At 37.9% G+C, this 21,211-nt stretch overlaps 1 protein-coding gene across 2 annotated transcripts in view; it reads left to right on the plus strand.

Annotated features, from left to right (window-relative positions):
• Nucleotides 1–21,211, plus strand: part of PRKG2 (protein kinase cGMP-dependent 2) — a 106,177-nt gene that overhangs the window by 50,655 nt on the left and 34,311 nt on the right. For both annotated transcript variants that reach the window (XM_043572378.1, XM_043572377.1), the window contains exons 7-14: nucleotides 569–646; nucleotides 2,150–2,244; nucleotides 5,758–5,826; nucleotides 10,744–10,842; nucleotides 12,265–12,418; nucleotides 14,384–14,520; nucleotides 16,857–16,946; nucleotides 19,247–19,388. In XM_043572378.1, coding sequence (XP_043428313.1) covers nucleotides 569–646; nucleotides 2,150–2,244; nucleotides 5,758–5,826; nucleotides 10,744–10,842; nucleotides 12,265–12,418; nucleotides 14,384–14,520; nucleotides 16,857–16,946; nucleotides 19,247–19,388 — 864 coding nt within the window. The remainder of the gene's footprint in view (nucleotides 1–568; nucleotides 647–2,149; nucleotides 2,245–5,757; nucleotides 5,827–10,743; nucleotides 10,843–12,264; nucleotides 12,419–14,383; nucleotides 14,521–16,856; nucleotides 16,947–19,246; nucleotides 19,389–21,211) is intronic.

Consider the following 21,211-nt stretch of genomic DNA (forward strand, 5'->3'; position numbering starts at 1 on the left):
TGAAAAATTCTAATGTTGGTATTTTATGACGACACATCTTTGAAAAGAATCCATAGGAAAGAGCCACTTCCTCTGTCTGTAGAATTTTCCTAGCCTTTGCCCTTCAAGGAATTAGAAGTTGACGCTGATATTCCTAATGTCCGCTGGGGATAATATTTTCAATTTCTTAGATATTCTTTTTCTAAACACTAGGCCCGGTTTCAGGCTGTTACAGATCACTGAACAGTTTGTAGTTAGATTCTTTCAGTGAAAGCCCACCTGGATGTCAGTGATTATTGTCTTGCTTTTGCTTCTCTGCATGTTCTTTAGTCTCCATGCCTGAAAACCAGTCTTTCTGGTGAGTTCTGTGAAAGACAAAAAGAAATGCAGGTAATAAGGCAAAAGTCTCTTTACTTGTCTACAGTTTATGACTGCAATGTTTAAGAAGATTACAGTGACAATAGGCAACAAAGAAAAGCAACAGGCATGGGATGCTCATTTCAAAGACATGGGGAGTTCTGTTACATTTATGCCTTCATCTGGATGTCGCCACTGGATTTAACGTTTTCTTTTTCTCTTATCCCAATAGGAATACTATGACAAAGGAGATTACATTATTAGAGAGGGCGAGGAAGGAAGTACCTTCTTCATTTTAGCAAAAGGAAAGGTAAATATGAATTAAAGCTTACTTACAGTAAATCATGGAAGTCTTTTCACATTAGTTTGCCCTGCACCACAGCACTGGAAAGTCTCTGCATTGAACAGGTAAAGGAACTTCTGCTCAGAAGAGTTCCTTGGGGTTTGGTCTTAGCCTTGGGTTTGGGGGCACAGGAGAGCTGTTCTGGGTTCTGGCTGAGACAGTAACTTCTTAGTGACCTTAGGCAGGTCCCTTGACTTTCATTGTGTTTAAAATGACTCGATTCTTTCTCAGATCCCTTTTGTCTGTGATTCCCAATCAAATCAATGATCCAGGATCAGGGCTGGAAATCTTTTCCATCCAGCAGGGGTGACAAGCAGCAGGTGGAGGAGAATGAACTTGTCAGTGGAGGACAGCAATGGCTGGGCATAAAGCTGTAGAGAGGGCTCGGAACTTCAGTTCATATACCATAGCTCAAGTTGGTTTGGGTGCTGATGAAAAATTGATGCTAGTATATGCAGTAGATTTTTCTCTTCACTTAAACTGTGAGTGGATAACATGTTGCCAGTTGTTCCTATGTTGACTCTTTACAATGTTGCTCAGAGATAAAAGGCATTTGTGAAATACTGAAAAAAAGAGTGAATCCTTAAGCACCTGCATCCATAACCTGTCCAGTTTTTACAAGTATTCTTTCTTCCATGGAAGTGTTTATCATCAGGCACTGCCCTTTGTAAACTGGTTGGTTGTCGAACCTTGAACTGGGCCCCCAGTGAAAGAAAAAAAAAATAACAAAATGGTTTCAAACCTCAGAAACTCTTCAACACTCAGAACATTTTTTTTTTTATCATTCCTCTTCCACCTGGACCCGATGCTTTCAGAATTTCTAATCAACAGGAAGCAACCCTTGTGATTATGTTGAATTGGCATAAGACTAGCCACAAACAAGGAATATTGAAGTTTTTGTTTGGTTCTGCTGTGGGACTTCTTAAACCTTCCTGGGCCATGGATCACAGTGAGACACCCATGAAAGTTATGACCCTTCTCCATATCCACATTTTACATCTAGGTTTAGGGGGTAAAACAGAGGATTCAACAAATCAGTCATGGACACTAGATTCAGAATTCCTGACCCTTAGCCTTATTCTTGATTAGTTTGTCAACTCTTTGGCTTTTTGCCATAATAAAAGTTCCCACAGGAACATTAGGATTTGCTTTGAATATTCCTAGGAAGGAATTGCTAGATTCACATAAAATTTTTTGAACTGTGGGAGGTGGGATTTGAATGGAGAATCTTTCTCTTACAGATGGGGAGTCATTTGGTCATGTTAAGTCACAGGATTTCTCAGTCCCTCCAAGTGAATTGCCTGTAGTAAGATCGTCCTAAGTGTCGCAAAGTTAGAGCAAAGGCTCTTCTATTTCCTTCTTTCAGTCAAGTTTATATAGATTTGGAGGGTCTGGTTGAATGAATACGTGCTCAGATTTTCTTTTTTTTCCCCCTTCTCTTTATCTTTTTAATTGTTTAACATCGTGTAGGTAAAAGTCACCCAGAGCACAGAGGGCCACGATCAGCCACAACTGATAAAAACACTGCAGAAAGGAGAATACTTTGGAGAAAAAGCTCTTATCAGGTGAATCCACAAAGTCTATACCATACTTAAATAATTCTTTTGTGGTTTTGCATGTGTAATTACTCATTCAGAGTTGTCAAATTGAGCTGCCAAATTAATGTCAGCAAATATCCAGGAATTAAGAAAAAAAATAAATTGAATTCTGAAAAAATTCATTCTCATGCAGGAAATAAGTACACTAACTGCACAGAAAAGAAATGGGAAAGGCTTAAATTTGCTAGTGAAAATAAAATTGGTATCCCATTAGAATCTTTAGTTTAAAAGAGAGTCACAGAGGGGCGCCTGGGTGGCTCAGTTGGGTAAGTGTCCGATTTAGGCTCAGGTCGTGATCTCATGGTTTGTGAGTTTGAGCCCCATGTTGGGGTCTGTGCTGACAACTAGGAGCCTGGAACCTGCTCTGGATTCTGTGTCTTTGTCTCTCTGTGCCCTTCCCCTGCTCACGCTCTGTCTCTGTCTCTCTCAAAAATAAACATTAAAAAAAAGTTAAAAATTTAGTCAGAGGGATTAAAGACATGAGAATTACAGTTTTTTTAAGAATGAATTTTTATATTTCCAGGGTTTGAAATGTTGCTGTTCCCCCTTTAAAAATTATCAAATAATAACTTTCCATGTTTTTTGTGCTTTTAAATTACTATGTTAAAAGCAATATTTTCTTAAGGATTTTTATCAGCTCATTTTGCAAGTTTTAGAAACAATCAAAATAGTGTGTAGGAAACTTGTACCTGACCCTTAGGCCTTTGGAAGTATGAGTTTATCTACTGTTGATCTAACTTATGGAAGAAATATTTATAAAGATAAATCAAATGTCTCAGGAGATGCTATGTACTTCCTGGAATTCAGAAAACAACTTCAAGTCTAAAAACACCACATTTTCAAAAAATATAAATCACTTTGTAAAAGATCAAATTAGAGTTTTGAGCAATACTGTTTGGAGTTACATATGTTTTTAAATGAATACTTGAAATTAGTTAAGACATCCCTTAAACTTTATATTATTCCTAAATGGTTGTTATTTCAAATGTATGCTTATAGAAAACGAGTATTATTTCTGTTCATTTTCTTCCTTTTTAATTTTTCTCATGAAGTCCTAGTTCTGCTGATTTGTTTGTCATGATAATATTAAGTACAGAGCAAAGAAAACATGTTCATAAATTACTACAAGACAAATTTGATTATTTAAAAATTATAAAGCTCTTATTTTCAAAGGAAAAATACATAAACTTAGTAAGTTCAATTATGACTACTTTGTAAACATTTTAAAAATGGAATTTAAATGCAAGTAAAATTTTTTCTTTCTCGTTTTCTAGCTAGTAATTAACTTGTTTCAATAACATGGAAATTGTCCTTTGTAAAATTTTTTTGTTTGTGACTGAATACAGATACATTCATGTAATATAATTATGTAATTTTATTATTCAAAACTTCAGTGTATTTGTTTTTAACACTACTAGATTACTTTTTTCATACCTCCCAGCGAAACAATTAAAGTTTGAAAGTGCAGAGAACTTTATAAATGTACTACAGAGTCAAAATAGCTGTTGAAAGGAAGTATATTGTCTGATTTTGCCGGATCTGCAATGATTTACTCTGTATGTCACAGCTAGCCAACTACAGTGTTTTCCACTGAGAAACATGGGAATTCATGTTTACTACAGATACCCAACTCCCTAGGCATTTGAAAGCATGAAGCTAAAATCAGTGAACAGGAGCACTGAATACAAATGCTTCTACATTTTTGTGCATTTTTATGCTATCAGTTTTTAGGGCCACTGACTGTGGCTCTATATTCCTTATATTCTGTATATTTCCATGACTTGACATTAAATAGTCCCAGGAGTTCTTTCAGCATTTTATGTACAACAGTAAATCCATGGCACTTACACAGTTATTATGAAAGAAACATGTGTATTTATAAACACCTAGTATTTATAAAGTGTTTGCAGAGAATATTCCTAGTCAGTCTTGACACTCACAAGTGAAAGGGAGGCCGCATCATTCCTTTTTTTGAACTCACAAATCAAATTGGCTCATATCCTAGATCATATGTGTATGGATATGTACATATATATGTACAAGTATATATGTATATGTACATATACGTATATATGTGTATATAGATAGATAAATAGATAGATATAGATGTCTCCACACATACACATTGAGTAGCGACTGCTCAGCTCCCAACTCAAAGGCTCATCAACCCAGAATGTTTTTGCTGATGTCTTCTGGCAAGGACCCTGTAGACACGTCAGGAGCTGTGTGTTATGTCAGAAGGACTCTGGATGTCACCTATGTGAATAAGGGACTTCTTTGGAATGAGAGATGGGCCACCAAAGTTTTCCTGTCCTATCACCAAAGGAAGATGAAGGAACTGTATATACTTTGTGGTGTACATGTTTGATGAAGTCACTTAGAGCAGGCCCAATATGTTTGTTCCTCCCAGTTACCTTAAATGAATCTCACAGCACTGGGTACCATATGGGGGTACCATTTTTCAGTGTCTTATTTTGTAACTAGTAGAGGGAGGAAACTCATATAAATAAAGGTCTCTAAAGAAATACTTTACCTAATGCTTGGCCTACGGTATTCATTAGGTAATTGAACTTGCCGTCACTAGATCATATGCTGTAATTCATTGAATCTAGGATATCAATTTTGAGAGGCACCATTATATAATGTACCTCTGAGAAAGAAAGACAATGCTATTGATTACATTATGATTCATCATCAATTGTAGGACATGCTCTGATTTCAGAGATTCTAGTGAAAAATGTACATCTTAGGCTTTATGCGATTAAAGTATTTTAGTGTTTACTTAATCATTGGGTGATACGGCACTAAAACCACTTTCTTTGGGTTTTATTCTTTTTTTAAGTTTATTTATTTTGAGAGAGGGTGAGAGAGAGAGAGAGAGCAAGTTGGGGGAGGGTCAGAGAGAGAGACTCTCAAGCAGGCTCCCTGCTGTCAGCATGGATTCTGATGCGGGGCTGGATGCAGGGCTGGAACTCATGAACCCTGAGATCATGACCTGAGCCGAAATGAAGAGTTGGACACTCAACCAACTGAGCCACTGGTTGCCCCTGGGTTTTATTCTTGATTGGCTTTTTTATTGTATATTGATTACTTGAATGTTTTTCCAATAAATTTGTTTAATTAGTTAATTTCAGGTTTGGGCTGCTTATTAATTAGCAATTCCCATTTGATCAGAGGAGAGTTATTTTATTTTGCTGACACAAAGCACAGAATGAGATTCCATATGCATTTGTAGCCACCAATTCCTCTCTCTTCCTGGTGCAATTTGCCTTCTTCTCTGAATTCCTTATTGAGATAACCTTTATTGGGACACATTTCAAATGCTTTTTTGGAAAGGGGTGGAGTATGTTATGATTAAAAAAAGCAGTCTTTGGAAGGTTTAAATGATGGTGTTTCATAAAAAAAGTAGCAGGTCCTCTAATAAAAATGGATGTGTAATTTCTAACCGTAGAAAATTGACTTTCCTGGTTTTGTCTGCAGTGAGGATGTCAGATCAGCTAACATCATCGCCGAAGAAAATGATGTCGCATGCCTGGTTATAGATCGAGAGTGAGTATGCGGATACTGTCTGGGGAGGCAGGCTATTGCCACCTTTGAAGACTTGGCCTTCTGTTACTCCGAGGGCCCATCTGTCTTCTCATTCATCAGCACTTAGAAATGCTGGCCAATCCTCAGCTGCGAGTATATTCTATTAAAATTCATGGGGAGGAACTGGGCCTTCTGATCTGAATCTGTCTGTGGCAGTGGCAGATGCTGGCAGGCTAAATATTTTGTGTGCAAAGTTTGTACATAAATATCAGCAATAGACCGATTTAAATTCTGCATCTTCCAGAGAAATAAGCTTATTAGTACTCTTACGGATTTTCTCCCATACGATATAGTGAACCATTCCATAATTTATTTCTAAAATGCTGTAAGCAGTCAAAAAAATTTTTTTGAACAAAACCTCTGTCTCGGACATGATGTAAAATACTCATTATTAGCTATACATATATTTCCAGAGAAGGTTTAATTTAACATTTGTAGTAACTTGCAAGTGACGGGTGTTAATATTAATTTCTAAATGTCTCAGGTTATTTTTCAGAAAAAAGTCTTACTTTGTGTCCTTCACTCACTTCAGATCATATTTGAATCTGGCTCTTTGAATCTCTCACTAATGAGTTGAATATTGATCAGTTATCCAGATATCATAAAAGGAAATGCAAATATACCAAAGCTAGGCCGTTGTCTAAGAAAACTCATAGTAAAGGGCACGTGGGTGGCTCAGTGGGTTGGGCTTCAGACTTTGGCTTAAGTCATGATCTCCCAGTTTGTGGGTTCGAGCCCCACATCGGGCTCTGTGCTGACAGCTCAGAGCCTGGAGCCTGCTTCCAATTCTGTGTATCTCTCTCTCTTCCCCTACCCCGCTCTTGCTTAGTCTCTCTCTCTCTCTCTCTCAAAAATAAATAAACATAAAAGAAATTAAAAAAAGAAAACTCATAGTAAAGTCAAAGAAATAGGGTATACCCATATGAAATATTAGCAAAAAATAGTAAAATGAAGAAGTATCACAAGGGAGTATGTAGTTGATTGAACATAACATTCATTGAATCAGGGGTTTAGAACTGTAATGAACTTTAGAACACTTTTTAAAATGTTTATTTATTTTTGAGAGAGAGAGAGCAAGGGAGGGGCAGAGAGGGAAGGAGACGGAGGTCCCCAAGTGGGCTCTGTGCTGAAAGCTGAGAGCCTGATGTGGGGCTCGAACTCACGAAACCGTGAGATCATGACCTGAGACATAGCAGACACTTAACTGACGGAGCCACCCGGTGCCCCAGAACTTTAGAACATTTAAAAAAATATTTTTATTGTGGAAAATTTCACACGTATTAAAAAGCAGACAGGATGGTATTATGAACTCCATAATGCAAGTCCAGAAATTATCAATGAATGCCTTATCTGGATCCCTTTGCCACCCTCTCTCTGCCTTCTCCATACTATTTTCAAACAAATTGCCAACATAAAATGATTTCATCTATAAATTTTAGCAGCATTTCTAAAGGATAAATGTTATTTATAAGACATGACCACAATAACATTAACATACCTAAAAAGTTAGCAATATTCCTTTCTTATTTATTATTTTTAAACGAGGCATAATCAACACATATTTAGGTGTACAACATAGTGCTTGAATATATGTATATATTGCAAAATGACCACCACAGTAAGTCTAGTTAACATCCATCACCACAGATAGAACAATAATCCTTAATATCACTGAATTATTTTAATCTCTGTTTTATGGATAAGAAAAGAAGTCCCAGATCGGTAAAGGGTTGCCCAAGTGATGCTGTCCTGTGTTGGACCAGGAGCTACTGACCGGGTGTCCTGACTTCCTTTCGGAGTTCTTTCCACTGTGCCATTTGGCTCCCATAGCATGTATTCAGAAAGAGGGGAAATCACGACGTGGTAAAGTGGGCAAGGTTTAATTTTGTTAAGTGTGGACATGGGGCTTAAAAATTAATAGGCAAATAGGAAATATAGAAATCACTCCAGGTGAAGTAAAACTTAGAAACGAAGGCATAGGGCTAGAAAGTGCACAATAGGTTCAGATAAAGGTAATCTTTGGATGCCAGGTCAGAAATGGAAAATACATGAGTATGGTCCTGATAATGCATTGTTTCGTATATGAGTTCATTAAAAATATATGCATGCACTGAATAGCATTAGCTGTGTGGTAGAATCTTATAAATTGCTCTGAAATGCTAGGACTAAAAATACGAGAGAAAGGAAGAATTCCTTTCCTTTTTCTTCATTGTAATCACACAAGCAAAGTTTATACAATGTCTCATATATTCATAATCGCTGAAAAGGATGCAATTATTTTATAGAGTTAATATATTATTTGGAAGTTTATAATTTTAAAATGTTCAACTTACGTGTTGATTCTCTAATAAACAAAGTATTGTATTAGGCTCGATGAGACTTAAAAAGTTACATGCATTTCTTCTATCAGTGAGAGAGGCTGAGTCTCAGCTGTAACTGGGTTGACCTACATCCTGGATTTCCTGGACAGTTCCGGTTGGCCCAGCGTATTTGTTATTGGCACCACCTTTCAGTCAGAAAAGTATTCAGTCTGAATCGAAAATGATACGATCCTGGTAGCTATGACTAGTAGACTAAGTTAAGATCCCATGATAATTTTCCCATAGTACCTTATCTACACTTATATCATCATTCACATTTTATTGAATTGCTTTATTTAACATCTGTCATCTCACTGTTCTATAAACTTCATGAGTCCGGAAACACTGACTTGTTCGCTGCTGTTGCAATGCCAGCAAATGACATAGTCCTTGGCAGACGGCAAGTGCTCCACATGTTGGCTGAATAAAGGACACCATCCTTGCAATGAAATACAGTGACTGAAAGCCTTTGGCTCTTTATTTCTTCTTTCCTAATGCGTTCTTTCAAAAATGCTTAGAATGAATACACTGCAAGGAGGAGAGTTCAAGTTTTCCTATTTTTAGGTATAATGAAATGTGCAAAATGGCAGTATCTCTAAATATGTGGAAAGTGTTATTTGTGACATCTTCATCATTCTTTGGTTGTTGGGAAAGATCTCAAGGAGCTGATTATGTCAGAATGAACCATCAGTACCATCAAAATGATTATAGGCTGTTTGTCACAGCTAGAATGTTGTAGCTGTTTACATTTACTTTAACTCTAAGTTGTGGATAATTTCTCGGAGCCTGTGATACCAGTATCAACTATCTTTAAAAAAACGAGATTTGTTTACAATACTTTAATTAGTTTAACAGCAAGCAAAATAATGGTGATGTATAGAATAAATAAAAGCAAAACAAAATGAGGTGCCTGGGTGGCTCGGTCGGTTGAATGTCTGACTTCGGCTCAGGTTGTGATATCACGAACCACGAGATTGAGCTCTGCATCAGGTTCTGTGCTGACAGCTCAGAGCCTGGAGCCTGCTTCAGATTCTGTGTCTCCCTCTCTCTGCCCCTCCCCTGCTCACGCTCTCTCTCTCTCTCTCTCTCTCTCTCTCTCTCTCTGTCTCTATCTGTCTTTCAAGAGTAAACATTAATTTTTTTTAAAAAAAGCAAAACAAAGTACAAGAAGTATTTCCCTTTTGCTTGAAAATTTCACCCGTTGGATATTTGAAATTTCGTGGCAGTGCTCTCTGTTTCTCACTATTCTATCAGTCCATGGAGCAGGATAGAAAAGAGTGGAGAGTAGATCTGGAAAGAAAAATGGAAAATACCAGCACAGTATATAAGATATACTTAATCATGTGAATGTATATTGGGGTCAGTTCAACATGGGGAGAGGTCTTCAGGGCTAGGAAAGCAATAAATGGCAACAGTACAGTAATGAGATGGCTCTGGTTTATTAGTTTTAGTTGTGTTGAGGTAAATTTTCATTCCTTTAATTTTTTATGCCCAAGTGCTTAAGATTTACCAAGAAGATTAAAGCATAGTTTCTAGAAGGATACTATATTGCAGTAGTTAAGAGAAGCACCCTAAAAAGTCACAAATCAAGGTAGATTGTCGAGTGTAAGGGCGGAGAAACATTGAAAAGATAATCGAGAAAATATATTTCACTGGTGAGGAAGGAGATTCTTTATTTTTCACGTGCAGTGCTTTGTATGAGTTCCCGCAGACAGTTTGGCGGGGATGGGGAAAGTAGATGGGGCAAGGTCAAGTCTGATCTGTGAAGGGCGAGAGAGGGCAAGGGAAGATATTGGCGGGGCCTCAGAAAACTACCAAGATAAAGTAAAACATGTAGATTTAATTATGAAGGAATTTGAAATGAGGAGCATTATCGAGGGAAAAGAAAAGATAAATTTTTTCCTTGATTTTTAAAATAAGTAGCTTGGGGCGCCTGGGTGGCGCAGTCGGTTAAGCGTCCGACTTCAGCCAGGTCACGATCTCGTGGTCCGTGAGTTCGAGCCCCGCGTCGGGCTCTGGGCTGATGGCTCAGAACCTGGAGCCTGTTTTCGATTCTGTGTCTCCCTCTCTCTCTGCCCCTCCCCTGTTCATGCTCTGTCTCTCTCTGTCCCAAAAAAATAAATAAACGTTGAAAAAATAAATAAAATAAAATAAAATAAAATAAGTAGCTTAATTTGATGAAGCAAAGTTAGGAAAATCTGCAATCCATGTAACCTGTTGACTCAGTAAACAGATTATGTAGACTACTTCCTGTCCACTGTCCTCTGGGGGGGAAAAACTGCTGGTAAACCTGAACCACAAGACAGAAAACTCCAGAAATATTTTCTCTTTTCTTTGTTTTCATAAACTCACAGGATAAATTATATAACTTCGCCATTTATGGCAACTTTAATGTAATGTAAATTATTGAAATTATTGAGAAACCATTTACAAAGCCATGGATAACCATACAAATGGTCTTTTATGAGCTTGAGAAAATGTCGGGTTACAATAGTAACTGTTTATTTTATTCACTTAGGACATTCAACCAAACAGTCGGGACTTTTGAAGAACTCCAAAAATACCTTGAAGGGTATGTGGCAAACCTAAACCGTGATGATGAGAAAAGACATGCAAAGTAAGTGGAGGAACGTTTTCCTAAGCCTCATAGGACTTCCAGCAGTAGATGAAAGAGCACAGGAGTGTGATTCGCCATGTACTAATAACTTTCTGTGTGCCATCACTAGAAAATTTGGGGGAGTTCTTTTAAATTGATCTTCTACAAAGAGGATGCTACTTAACACTACTAGTGTAGATATTATTGTAGTCTGCAAGTAGTCAGCTTTGAGTAGTAATGTTAGGGAGACATTTCCTGATAGGCGGCCTTGGGATGGGAGTCTATGTCTGATGACTTAGCTCAAAAAGAGATTAATTCAGAAATGGAAATGGAAACCACACAAGAATGCCAACGGACTAGTGTAAGCCATTCATTCTGATTCCAGGTAGACAGCTGGGGTAGCATCAGAATTATTTCAGAATATAAAGGAGTTATTGCCCAGGGGTGTGTGTGTGTGTGTGTGTGTGTGTGTGTGTGTGTGTGTACAGGAAGGAGTTGGGTAACAATAATAGTAATAATAACAATAATAATGATATGGTAATATTGATGAAGAAATTTGTGCTTAATAGAAAAACTACTTTGTAAAATTAAAATTTGAAAATCGTTTACATTTTATAGAATAAATACTTAAGAATATATTCACTTAAGAAGCTGGAGTCAAAAGTTCTAGAAAACTAACATTTGAAGTAAATGAGAACATTCAATCAGAACCTCAGAATTTTTTTGCTATGTGGTGTTTTTTTGTTTCTGTTTTTGTTTTGTTTTGTTTTTGTTTGTTTCCTTTTGGCAAGGAATGTATTTGCAGTTTTTATGTCAAAGGCCTTTTGTAGTAAGAACAATTTATGAATATATAATCCAGAGCAGTAAACCTTAATTAAAAGAGAAAAATGAGTATTTGCAAATAATGATACTTAGCTACAAAGTAGGAATGTATTTTTCATGTTTGACTAAGCAGTTATTCTGGTTCATCCATGGAAAGCTTCGAAACCTGACAAAAATAGCAAAACACAGCAAAGATTCTCAGCGTGGCATTCTCCTGTATGTGTAGCAAAGGAATGGCTCACTGGTTTTATTTCCTCTCGTTGATTCTTCAGAAACAACAACAACAACAACAACAACAACAACAGATTTATTGAGATATACTTTAAATACTACACAATTCAGCTCTTTTTACCTCTCATTGATTCAGTTTGACATTTGTCTATTAATGTGTGTGTGTGTGTGTGTGTGTGTGTGCGTGCAAGTTTTTTGTTTGTATGTTCTATTGTTTTTCTCCCCAGACATAACTGAATCTGATCCTCTACAAGTTGAGACAGCTTTTGTAGCAAGCATGGGTAGTGATTACTGGCAGAAATAATACTATTGTTAAGAGTGGGATTTAGGTGTGGCATGACCCTGGCCTGACTAAAGGAGTGTATGCAAAGTTTCGCTTTTCTTATGCAGGAGATCCATGTCTAACTGGAAGCTGTCCAAAGCACTCTCTCTGGAGATGATTCAGCTGAAGGAGAAGGTGGCCAGATTTTCCTCATCATCCCCATTCCAGAACCTTGAGATTATTGCAACACTGGGCGTTGGTGGGTTCGGAAGAGTTGAGCTTGTAAGGGGTTTACGTTTCAAGCATCTGAGAGAAGCCTTTTGACTTTTTTTGTTTTATATTCCAGGGTATCTTGGAGGAATGTATGAATTGTTATTGCTATCTTAAATGTTGGTTTGAGCTGAAATTGAGAAAGTAATTTTTCACTCTGTGTGTTGTATACTAGCAGGTCTGTGCTAATAAGTAACTTGTAATCATATAGGTCATATTTCAAGCTTCTTGCATCACATCCTTTTGTGATTTTTTTTTCTTGATTATAATTTTTGGAGAATGTACCAAGTAAGCATTCCCAGAGGCTATAAAACATTAAAAATGTATTTTCTAACAGCAAAATGTACACACACACACACACACACACATGACCCGTTAACTATATACTAAAGAAAAGAAGAATGTGTCCAGGGGAAGTGCTATAGAAATAAAATCTTTAATATTATAGTTTACACAACTCTACCGCCATGTCTGTATTTGGCTTTCATTATCTTATTTTGGGATTGCTCAAGATTTTCCATCAGAAAAGAAGAAAAGAAGATGAATTTAAAGAAATATTTAAAGAGCAGCCTTCTGTAGTGGTGATCAGGACACCTGGGAACTTATCCTGATTTGGGCTATATTTTCCACATCACCACCTCTCTGAGCTTTATAACTGGCTTCCAAGGAGTAACAGAGTGGTATTGTCAGATCAAGTGCTCTGAGGAAACTGTAGAATGGAGATCTGTGACCTTGGGTACAGATGGCTCTGAACCCTTGGCAATTACCAAGTCCTTCTTCGTCCAGCAGATTTTTCACGATTCACTGTACATTAACCTCCGGGAACCAGGCTGACACCTTCATCTGCTGGATGGCCCTAGACATGAGCAGATCTGAAATGCTGCCAGGAGACCTGGATAGTACACTTCATACCCAGTCAGTACTTCCTCTCTGATGGGTGAGGGGGAGAGAAACTATCTCTTAATAAGCCAAAGAATATTTGGCTTTTTTTTTTATGCCATACGGAGAGACAAGGGCACTATCCATCTGCGGTGGTATTTTTCACCGAAGATCCTGGCAAAAGGATTGAGTTAACAATCCTGAGATCTGTTTTTTTTTTTTTTAATATAGTTAGATGATAATAATTGAAACAATAATTCCACTAATTGAATAACCCAATAACAAGCAATAGTTGAAACAATAATTCCACCACTGATTTAAAAGTCCTAGGCAGCACCAGTGGCAAATGTGTGCAAAGTATGGGGTGCAGCCATTTCTGCGCAGTTTCGTTTCTTGTCAAATATAGTCTGCTTACGGAGTCTTAAGCCTATCTGAATAAACATCTCTTAAATTTTTTTTATTTCCTTTCAAGGGAAAATTTTGTTTGTCCATCTAAAGCAGCAGGCTTCAAAAGAACTCCCTGCACCGATGGAAATGTCCTATCCCTCTGCTATCCGGAGGGTAGTGACTAGCTGGATGTGGCTGGCAAGCTTTTGAAATGTGCCTAGTGCAACTGAGGAACTGGATTTCTAGTTTTAATTAATTTTACATTAAATAACCCCACGCGACTACTTGCTGTTGTATTGGATAGCACAGATACGGGTTTTGACTGAATACGTTTTGTTTGGAAAATCAAAGAAGTGAATCTTCAGACAGAACAATTCTTGGCAGTTCTGGTCAACGTTTTTTAGATCACACACTCAAAAGTGAATAGATTTCTAACCATTAAATCTAAGTAGAGGGTTTTTTTTTTTCTTGTGTTAATGCAAAGATTTTAGGACCATGTTCCAGATACGTGAACTCTTCTGGAAATTACAATGAAAGGGAAGGGTATACACCTGAATAAAACTTAGTGCCCCGAGGGATGAGTGGTTGAAAGGTCACATACCATTTAAATATGAAAGAATTTTAACTCTCACTGGTTACTATTGTTTTATATAGACGTTACAAATCTTTCCTACTAAGTTAGTTTTGACGGATCTTTCTCTTCTTACTTAGGTTAAAGTGAAAAATGAGAATGTGGCTTTTGCTATGAAGTGTATAAGGAAGAAGCACATCGTTGACACTAAGCAACAGGAGCACGTTTACTCAGAAAAGAGGATTCTAGAAGAGTTGTGTTCTCCCTTCATCGTGAAGTAAGTGAGCATTTGGCCCCCGGAATTTGGACTGTAGGCTCTTTTGAATGTTTTCATGCAAGAGAACAGAAGAGGGAGAGAAGACCCCACTCTGAATTCTCCATCCCTGTCACAGCAACAACACACAAAATGTTAGAACTTTGAGGTTTGGAGTCAGGAGTTTGGATTTTTTTTTTTTTTAATTTTTTTTTCAACGTTTATTTATTTTAGGGACAGAGAGAGACAGAGCATGAACGGGGGAGGGGCAGAGAGAGAGGGAGACACAGAATAGGAAACAGGCTCCAGGCTCTGAGCCATCAGCCCAGAGCCTGACGTGGGGCTCGAACTCACAGACTGCAAGATCGTGACCTGGCTGAACGGACACCCAACCGACTGCGCCACCCAGGCGCCCCTGGATTTTTTTATTCTTAAGTAAATCTCAGGAAAATTGTGTGTGTGTGTGTGTGTGTGTGTGTGAATATAAAATTATTGTGGAATAATTTCAACTGATTATTTAATCCATACCTACGGCAGAACTTAGGAAGCAAAGAATTCACATGAAGCCCTCAGAGGACATGCTGTTGCTGAATTTCTGCAAGAGGTAGCATTTGGGCAAATGGAGGCTGCCAGTGAGCAACAGAGTGCAGTCCTAGCAATGCCTGGATGCTGAAAGATCCATCTCCTAATAGTCACTGTTCTTTCTGTGGTTATGCCCAGAGTTTAGAAGAGATATGTTATTCTAGACCACAGCTCTCTTTACTTGTGATTCATCAGTTGGTGGTGTAGACCAGTCAAGACATTTATTTTCATACATGTCCTGACCTCAGAGTGTAGCTTTAGTGATTCCTGGGTGATATAAAGTGCCCTTATAACGAATAGAATTTATGTCTTTTGATCAAATGTCTTGAGAGAATCTTCCTGCCTACCTGTATTCCCACACCCATTTTCTTTCAAGGTAAAAAGGTTTGAACCCAGGCAATGCTGACAATAGAGTCATCCAATTATTTTTTATGTTAACTATGTTTCCAGAATGCCCCCCCTCCTTTGATCAATAATTCATTAACAAACTATCGTGAACAGCTTTGGGGCATGGATTCGATTTTATTCCTGTTCTCATTTCTAGCTCTTTGTAGAATGCCTGGCATATAGTAGGGCAATAATAACATAATAATCAATGTTAATAACACTTATTCAGAAATTAACATGTGCTAGACACTCTTCTTAGCAAACTATGTGGTTATATATATATATATATATATATATATATATCTCAAATACATAATATGTGGGATATATATTTAAAATATTTTTATTTATTTTATATATTATGTATGCAGATATATAACCTACGTTAAATTAATATATAATTAATTTATAATCAAATGAATGTACATATATTCATCTGACCTTTATGATATGAGGTAAACGTAATGGTTGTCCTCAAGAGCAGTAAGAAAGCTGGGTTGCACAACTAATAAATGGTGGGTCAGGGATTCAGACCTAGGCATCTTGGATCCAGAGCCAACACTGAACCACTTTATTAGATTGCTTCTGCTGTCTGCACATGATCTGGCCACTAAGCCTTCACCCACTATTGAGATATGGCACCCTACCCAGGTCCCACATCAGGATTGAGGCTGTCGTTCCTACACCGTCTGGGAGTGTCGCCAACTGAGGACTCTAGCTCTAGCTCAGTCCTTTCCTGGCCATTGCTTTAAGGTAGAGAGAGCCACCTTGCCCAAGATTCTACTCTGTCTCCAGATACATCCTGCATCCAATAATGGCAGAGCTCCTTGAGGCTGAGGCTTTTGTTGAAATAAGAAACTAGAATAGCCCAAGTCTCCTGCTGCCCAAGTGTGTCTTATTCCTCCCCCGTGGATGTTGTTCCCAAGTACACTTCCCATTAAACTTACTGCTTACAGGTCTCTGTCTCACAGTCTAGTTTTTGAGACCAACCAGAGGACATAAGAGACATAAGACATGGGCATGAAGGCAGCTCATAAGGAGACATATGCAGAGGTCTCTGGGCTTCTGGAGAAAAGACAGACTGTATTTGGTAGGTGGGATGATGAGCTTGGTCTTGAGGAAGGGATAACACTATTTCAGTGAAACTGAGATGAAGAAGGTTACTCTGTGTGGAGAGGGAGGGCAGTCTGAAGAAAGGGGTTAACATGTGCAAAACAACACAAGAAGAAAGATCAAGGAGGATTTGGAGGGAAGTCCAATGTAGCTGTAGGATGTTTGGAATGAGATGAGCACCAGTGTTCTAAATGTTATTGGTGATGTTCTTAAGCAACTTTAAAAAGCTTTAAAAAATAGATTTTTAACGATAACCATGTTTTTATGTGTCTTCACAGATTATATCGTACTTTCAAGGACAATAAGTATGTGTACATGCTTCTGGAGGCCTGCTTAGGTGGGGAGCTATGGAGTATATTAAGGGACAGGTAATGGAAAAGGATTATAAACAATAACCTGTGTTCTCACATCTGATCTAAGGGATGATCTACTTTATTCATGATCTACATCTGATCTACTTTATTCATGATCATTTAAAGAGATAGAAAGTCATTACGAAATGGTTCTAAGAAAATATTATGACTTGATAAAATAGTAGTGGGGGTATTTTCTTAGCTAACATTATAATTATGCAATAGACACCCTGTAAGGCAGTCACTGTCATTTCCATATTAGGGATCGAAGAATCCCAGGCTTCCACAGGGTGTGAACTCTCCACAATCACATGGTTAGTGTGAGGCAGGGTGGCTATAAGCCAAAATGTTACTGATTCTGAATCTCTCCCAGGGAAATGAAGAAAGGGGGTGGGGAACATGAAGCCCCCACTAAAAGCAGAGTAAGATTCCTGCGAAGATTCAGTTTTACAGAGGGGTGATTCCTGCATAATTGAAACCACACATATTTATTGAGTACCACCAATGGGGCAAGGCTCCATTGTGGACATTTTCTAGACAATGCAGACTTTTCTAACCAGAAGGATAAAAACTATAAACTTTTTCTCCAATAAAGTTTAGATTTTATTTGGGGAGATAACATAATGTGAAGTTTTAAAACGTTCCATTATTGCTTTTAAAGTTTATGTATTAATTTTGAGAGAGAGAGCACATACACGCATGCACAGGCAGGAGGGGGGCAGAGAGAGAGGGAGAGAGAATATCCCAAGCAGGCTCTGCACTGCCAGCACAGAGCCTGATGCGGGGCTCGATCTCGCAAACCGCAAGATCAGGACCCAAGCCGAGATCAAGAGTCTGAGGCTTAACTGACTGTGCCACCCAGGTGCCCCAAAACATTTTATTATTTAGTGTGTACACTACATATGACAGAAGAGTTGGCAATTTGTAATTAAATGCCAAATGAGTGTTGACGATTGTAAGCTCAGAGGAGAGGAAAGATATAAAAATGTGATGACAAAGGAAAGACTGGAACTAAATTCTAAAGGTGAACAAAATTTGGGAAGGCAGAGGGGAAGGAAAACCAATGTAAAATACGACAGGAAGGCAGAAATAGAATTATGTCTCTTTGTGGATAATTTGGAGCAGAATTATCCCAGCAAAAGGGGATGAGAAGGTAGTTTGCATGAGATTGTGGAGGTTAATTCCAGGCCACACATTTGGACAGGTATTACTTGGGCCTGTGGGTCTTAACTCTGGCTTCTTGTTACAATCAAGTGGAGAGCTTTACAAAGTCACAATGCTGGTCCTTACTGCCAGAGGTTATGATTTGCTTCATCTTGGATGGAGTCCAGTAAATGATTTTTAACTGTCTCTCAGGCAATTCTAATGTGCATTTATAGTGGAGAATTACAGACCTAGGTAATAGGAGACCTTTGAGTATCTGAGAAGAGATAGATGTGTTTGTGTTAGGAACATATTTTTGGATGGATCCCAATGGGGAAAACCTGGAAGGGTGCAAAGACTTGTGCATGATACCTACAAAAACATTTGCGTCCTCCATCATTGCTTCCACGGGCAAATCTGCTTAGGAAGGGAGTTGCTACTATCTGTTAGTCACTGTGTCTGATTCTCAAAACAAACCGTGTTAAGTAGTAAACCCATTTGACAGAAAGGGACCTGAAGCTAGGACAGTCACACAACTTGCCTGAGGACATGGTGATGGAAGACGCAGGGAGTCAAAACCAGTTTCTCTTATTCCAAAGCCACACCCTTCTCTTACTGCGTGCAGCAAATCAGACACATTTTAATAACTAAGTGTGTAAACCCACGTATAGTGCTGCCACAGGGCAACTCTAATATCACTGAGCTACACTAAACAGGAAAGAGTTACGACCCTGTTTCTACATGGGTTATTGTTACGTGCTATACCAACAGGAAATGAAAATGATCACTTGAGTCATTTTTAAGTCAAGCAATAAATTACAGAAATCTGCTTTAAGCTGCCCGTTAAAGTAGTTGCATTTTCTCCAGAGTTTGCCAGAAATGTCTAAAAAAGGCTAATTTTTCTTACGTTTCTATTTTGTATGTTCATATATGATTACCAGAATGGTGTTTGGTTGTAGACACTTTAATTTTAACTAAGTACTTCTCGCTTGCACCAAGTATTCCCCTAAATTTCTTTAGTGTAATTCATTGGTGGTACAAAATGCTACTCAGTGTTGATACCCTCCAAAGCATTCATGTTGTATACATTTACCAAAGCAATAATTGACATGTAGAATAGATAATAGATATGTGTGTCTAGAGCATTAAGAGGGAAAATGATTTCATTGCAGAGGCAGCTTTGATGAGCCCACCTCCAAGTTCTGCGTGGCTTGTGTGACAGAAGCATTTGATTACCTGCACCGACTAGGTATTATCTACAGAGACCTGAAACCAGAAAACTTAATTCTAGATGCTGAGGGTTATCTTAAATTGGTAAGACAAATTCTGTAACTTACAGTATCATAAGAGCTATTTTCTAAACACAGAGTTGTGTCATAATTGCAAATTTGTTTATCTTTTGGTACACTGGTTATTTTTACCATGGGGGATATGCCCTGTGGCATTGGCACCATTAACACAGAGAGAAGTGTTACGAGTACATTCTTTTTGGCTTAGAAATTTTATATTTCAACCATATTTGTGATTGCTACAAAGGATTCACTTAATAGAATGCCTATAAATTGGATTCTGTTAATATTTTTGTTTAATAAATTGAAGTAGGTTTTAATACATCCCTGCTATATATAGGGACTGGTTCTAAGGAATAAGGAAAGAAAATGATTGTCTTTCTTCTGTCCCGAGATAGTCACTGTCTGTATAGGGAGAAAAGATACACATATGACAGGCTTTCTTTTTTTTTTTTTTTTTAATCTTTCTAGGTGATTCTAAAGTACAACCAGGACTGAGAATCACGACACTAGACTCTAGGCTTCTTAAGAACAGAGACTTTCCTTGATATCCATCTTTATAATCTCTAATGCCTCACATAAATCCCCTGGCGGGTCACACTACAAAAAAAAAAAAAAATTCTACCAATCACATAAAGTGGTTTCAGTGTGAAACTATAAGAGAACTGGGCAGTCATAAGTGAGGAGAAACCAGGCCACTTCGGACCTCAGGAGGGAACCCCATCAGGATGGGGAGCCCAGGCTGAGTTTTCCTGAGTTTATTTTATCAGTTTGTCGGGAACATTAAACCATCTCCGAATGTAACATTTACAAAGATACTAAAAGTTTCTCACGTCAGAACTTTTATATATGGAAATAATAGCTACCATTTTATAAGCAGTTTAGTGTGTTATGTGTAAAGAACTGTGCGAAACATTTTGCAATTACTATATTTCACAATTGATGAGATAGGTTTTATCACCCACATGTTACATAGAATAACATGTAATTTAGCTTATTCCTATTTAGCCTCAGGAATTAAATTTATTATGTGTAATTGCTAAGTGATTCCCCTCCATAGTAAAGGAGTAAAATAAGTCCTTTCATGTGAAATCTGGTGTATTTCCAAGAAACATTTTGATCCATTCAAGCTTTATTTTGTCTGTGAAAGACAGCTTTGAGAACTGGTGAGGTACTAACACAGGCCTCAATCACTCCTCTTTCTTCACAATTCCTTCGTTGGCTATGCCTCTTGCAGCTATTTAGGGAAACTCTTTGGAACATTCTAGAACTAAAGTCATCATGAGTTGTGCAGACTATCCATTCAATTCATTCCTTTTTTTTGTAGTTGTTTTTTTTTTTTTTAGTCTATCATTTAAAATATGATAGCTATATGGGGCGCCTGGGTGGCTCAGTCGGTTACGCGGCCGACTTCGGCTCAGGTCATGATCTCGCGGTCCGTGAGTTCGAGCCCCGCGTCGGGCTCTGGGCTGACAGCTCAGAGCCTGGAGCATGTTTCGGATTCTGTGTCTCCCTCTCTCTGACCCTCCCCCGTCCATGCTCTGTCTCTCTCTGTCTCAAAAATAAATAAACGTTAAAAAATTTAAAAAAAAATAAATAAAATACGATAGCATATTCATTATTCACAGACATGGAGGTCAGTAAATATTTCTCCTGTTTGCCATTGTTATCCATCTAGCTAACTCATTTGCCAACTAGTTACATGAAGAATGACAGCTAAAGCTAAAGCCTTTAGAGATTAAGACATAAATTTTCAATATTTCCATTTCTGGCTATATATCAAACTCGATGTACTGAAATCCTCTCACTACCAAGTGTCTAAAAATGTGGATAAAACATGAGAAACAG

This window comes from Prionailurus bengalensis, chromosome B1, assembly GCF_016509475.1.
Source record: "Prionailurus bengalensis isolate Pbe53 chromosome B1, Fcat_Pben_1.1_paternal_pri, whole genome shotgun sequence".
In the NCBI taxonomy this organism is placed as follows: domain Eukaryota; kingdom Metazoa; phylum Chordata; class Mammalia; order Carnivora; family Felidae; genus Prionailurus; species Prionailurus bengalensis.